This window comes from Pteropus vampyrus, unplaced genomic scaffold (genome assembly GCF_000151845.1).
Source record: "Pteropus vampyrus isolate Shadow unplaced genomic scaffold, Pvam_2.0 Scaffold289, whole genome shotgun sequence".
NCBI lineage: Eukaryota > Metazoa > Chordata > Mammalia > Chiroptera > Pteropodidae > Pteropus > Pteropus vampyrus.
The window spans coordinates 673597-677929 of NW_011889070.1; the positions used below are offsets into that span (position 1 = coordinate 673597).

Below are 4333 nucleotides of genomic sequence, written 5' to 3' on the forward strand. Positions count from 1 at the left end.
TCCTCAGGGTCTGCCGGGACCTCCAGGAGAGAAAGGCGAGACGGGGGACGTGGGCCAGATGGTAAGTGTGACCGGGGCCAGGCCGAGGTGGCCGGTGTCCAGTCTGCGTCCTCTCTGTGTTCAGCGGCTCTCCTTCTCCTAGGGCCCGCCAGGTCCCCCCGGCCCCCGAGGACCTTCTGGAGCTCCAGGCGCTGACGGGCCACAAGGCCCCCCAGGTGGAATAGGCAATCCCGGCGCAGTGGGAGAGAAGGTGACTCACGCCCCTTAACTGTTGTCGCGTCCGATGTACGCGTGCAAGGAGAACCGCGTGTGCGTGTGCCGTGCGTGTCCGCCCAGCCTCGTTTACGGTGACGTGCAGGCGCGTCGCGTCACTGGGCAGTTCCTGTCGGGTGCGTTTGTAAGTTTGGATGATGTGGGCAGCGGAACGGGGAGCCGCGACCTCTGTACGTGACAGGCTTTCGCAGAATTTGCAGATGGTGCAAGCGCCAGCCAAGGCCCTGCCAGCTCTGCGGGTTTCGCTCTGAGAGAGGGAGGTTTCCTGAGGTGCTGTGGTTGCTACTTGTGTGGCTTCCGCGGCCACCACACGCTGCCTCCCATAGCCGTTGGCGCCTGATCTGAGTCCTTTTAGGGCCCGGGCGCTGGAGGTGGCTGACGGGCGTGCCGGGCTTACGTGGGCACACCTGTGCACGCACGTGTGCAGCGGGCTCACACCGCTTTTAAAGCACTTGCCCCACTTCCTCGGGGTGAAAGGAAGGACGTGATGTGCTTCCATCCGTTTGCATTCATTCCCTGGACGCCATTTCCAGAACTTTCAGGCATCGGCCATTCAGTTGAGAGTTTTCCATCACCGCTCGTTTTTTTATGGTGTGGAAATGACAGGGAGATGCACCCTGCTCAGCCCGCAGACCGAGGCGCCGCCTGGCTCAGAGGCGTTTGTCCCACTGCCCTGCGTCGGGCCCATGTCCCAGCTCCACCTGCTGCTGGCACACACGCCCCCTCCCGCCTCGCCCCCCTGCCGTGTTCTCCCACCCCGCTCACCCACCTGTTCTCGAAATCGTCCTCAACTCACCTCGGGAAGGCCGCCGACACTGACGCCTGCCGTGCACGTGTGTCCATGACGTGCGTGTGTCTGTCGCTGTCCCTGCTTCACCCCGACCATGACCGCTGGGCTTCTCACGTGCCTCACCTCCCATGCCGCGTGCGGTCAGAGGACAGTGACCGCTGTGTCACCTCCCCCCGCCCTGGTGCCCGCCGTCAGGAAGGAATCGGTAAACGCTCAACGCTGGAGCCGCTGCTCTAGTCACTGCCATGACCACCACGTTTCCTCCGCAGGGTGAGCCTGGCGAAGCCGGGGAGCCTGGCCTGCCTGGAGAAGGGGGCCCTCCGGTGAGTGAGCGGCTCTGGGGACGCGGGGGGCCATGGATGGGCTGGGCGGGGTGTGCCCCAGTGTCCCATCCGTGAAACGGGACCCTGTCTCTTCTGCCCACCTCATGGGATTGCTGTAAGAAAGAAGGAGTTGAAGGGCGTGAGCATGTGTGCGCATGTGCATGCTTGTGTGCATGTGCGTGCACGTGTGTGTGCAAAAGTTAGCGATGGACACCCACGGCCAGTGCCTCCGAGCTGTTCTGCTGTCTGTGGTGTTCCAGGTCCTTCTGCAGGCTGCTGTCCATGTGGGTGCCTATTGTCCCCATGTCAGCCACGGTGGTCAGACCCCCACAGCTCAGATGAGCGGTCTTTCAGGCCTGCCTGTGGGGGGTTTCGGGCCCCAGAGGCAGACAGAGCTCTCCTGGGCGTCGAGCTGCTCCATCCACCTGTGACCCACAGACGCGTGGGCCCCTCACGGCTTGCGCTGCCCGCTGTCTAGCCCAGGGGTTGGTCCGTCCAGCCTAGTGGCGGAGTCTTGGCCTCGAAGGGCCTGGGAAAGCCAGTGGGTTCCTCAGCCACCCGGCGATGCCCTCAGGGCCAGGCTCGGGAGAGCGAGCAGCCGCGGGTACCCACGGCCCAGCGGACACCTGAGGAAGGATGCGCACATCCCACCCCCCACGCGACGCCAGCAGTGGTGCACGTAGGGCTGGCACCTCGCTCCCGGAAGCTGTGAGGTCGGCCCCAGGAACACAGACCCTGGCCTTTCCCCGCAGGGACCAAAAGGAGAACGGGGAGAGAAGGGCGAGGCTGGGCCTTCCGGTGCCGCTGGGCCCCCTGGACCCAAAGGGCCCCCCGGAGACGACGGCCCCAAAGGCAGCCCCGTGAGTAGCCCAGAGATGCTGCAGGCGCCCCGCGGCTGGGGTGGGCCCCGCGGCTGGGGTGGGCCCCGCGGCTGGGGTGGGCTCCGCGTCCCAGGCTGGCCTCGTCCCCTGCAGCGTCCTGGGGACACTTGTCTAGTGTAGAGGTTTTGCACCTGCTACTGGGCGCAAACAGGGGAGGAGAGGGAGGCAGAGTGAGGGAGGCGGAGTGGGGGGGGCAGGGCCCCTAGTCCCAGGTGTGGAGGGGCCTGTGGGTGCCCATCCTGTGGCCTGCCCTGGTGGGGCCTCGGGAGGGTACAGCACGTCTGCAAGGCTCAGGCTCCAGTCTCGGCCTGGAGCTCGGGAGCGGAAGTGTGGGCACGGGTGGCGTGGCCTCCGGAAAGCGGGAGGGCGCGTCCCCCCTGCCCGGGTCCCCCGCCCCGCCCGCTCTCAGGCTTGCTACGGGACCCACACGCAATGACGTTTGCAGAAGGTTCTGGGCTGCAAAGGGCACTGTGGTGTCGGAGCTGTGAGACTGTTCTCGGGGTGGTGGGCAGGCACTGGCTTCTCACCGCGACGGCTGGGTGGTGTGCTGACGGCCCAGCCCTGCCTCTCCCGTTTCAGGGTCCCGTCGGCTTCCCCGGAGACCCCGGTCCCCCCGGAGAGCCCGGCCCCGCGGTAGGTGTCCTCAGCCGCAGAGCTGCTCGGTCCCCTGTGCATCCACCTGCCCTTGGTCTCTCTGGGGTGCTTCCTTCTTGTGAACTCGCTGTGTGGCACATGCACTTGCAAATGGCATCAGTCTGGTGACCAAGTGGAGAGAGATGTCCTCCTTGGGGGCACCGTGTCTTGGTCCTGCCCAATGGGGCTAGATTTGGGGATGGGACGAGGGAGCATTGGGTGTCAGTACACGGACTCATGTGCCATCCAGGAGGGTGAAGGAACTTGTTTTTGTCCCCACAGGGTCAAGATGGTCCCCCTGGAGACAAAGGAGATGATGGCGAGGCTGGGCAAACGGTGAGTCCACCATGCCCTCCGGGACGCCGGTGGGGGCGTCGGTGCATCCTTGGGGTTCTCAACTTGCTTTGTCCGTTTCTGAGAAAAATCCAAGCCGGTTTGCCTTACGATACTGAGACATGCCCGTGACGGGCAGCGGCCCCCCTGGCACACCCGCGGCTTGCCCCCAGGGAGGCTCCGCTAACCCCCACCAGCCCTGGCCCCGCCTCGTTTCTGCTCATCCGTCAAATGTCCCCTCGGAAAAGCTCTTTGCACATTGGCCCCTTGAGCTGAGAACACCTAGACGATTCCTCTTACCCCTGATGTTGAGTTTTTGAAACATTGCTTCGGACCAAGTCTCTGGGGTGGAACGGACCCCAGTGGGCCCCTACGTGCGACTCCACTTGGGGACGACCCCGAGTCTTCGTGGCTTCCCCTCCCCCCACCCCATGCCCACATGGCCAGTGTTGCTGGCGTTGCCCCCCCGTGGGCACAGGCCGACGTCGGTGGCTTTAGGTGAGCGGCAGCCCAAGGCAGCGTCGGGTCACCAGCTCTGAGGCCAGGTGCCCTGGAGAGCTGTCTGCGATTCTACCGCAAGGACCCGGCCTATGACCCGGGGTGACAGTTGTCCTCCCCGTGCCTCAGCGTCCACACCTGTGGAGCTGGAAGGCGGCGATGTGGGTGGAGCTTGTCGTGAGTGTCACCTGTTGCTATGGGGTGGGGCTTTCTCCCCCAAATGCAGCGAGAAGTGAGGACGGGGGTCAGGACCAAAGCCGAGAACTGCCAGACGACGTCACTTAGGGCGCCGTGTGCTGGCTCCAGAGGAGCGAGGCAGCGTCAGGGCCGGCCGGGGACAGGCTGGACGGGCGCTCAGCGCATTCCATCAGCATCAGACCCACCCTGGCCTGGCGCGCCCTCCTGTCTTGACCCCAGTCCCTGATTCTGTTTTCTTTCTCCAACACCAGGGATCCCCGGGCCCCACTGGCGAACCAGGTCCGTCCGGGCCTCCAGGAAAAAGGGTAAATAGCTCTGCAGGCACGTCCTGCCTGCCAGCCTGCTGCGTGGAGCGGGCCCCTCCCTCCCCGCCCGGCCTGGGCCCCGACGCCGGAAACGCTCCT

The 4333-nt window shown here is 65.2% G+C and overlaps 1 protein-coding gene across 1 annotated transcript in view; it reads left to right on the forward strand.

The window, feature by feature from the left end:
- The window catches only part of COL5A1 (collagen type V alpha 1 chain), a 100158-nt gene that overhangs the window by 76204 nt on the left and 19621 nt on the right, over positions 1 to 4333 (forward strand). The window contains exons 45-49 of the mRNA XM_023521056.1: positions 1333 to 1386; positions 2139 to 2246; positions 2847 to 2900; positions 3183 to 3236; positions 4181 to 4234. Coding sequence (XP_023376824.1) covers positions 1333 to 1386; positions 2139 to 2246; positions 2847 to 2900; positions 3183 to 3236; positions 4181 to 4234 — 324 coding nt within the window. The remainder of the gene's footprint in view (positions 1 to 1332; positions 1387 to 2138; positions 2247 to 2846; positions 2901 to 3182; positions 3237 to 4180; positions 4235 to 4333) is intronic.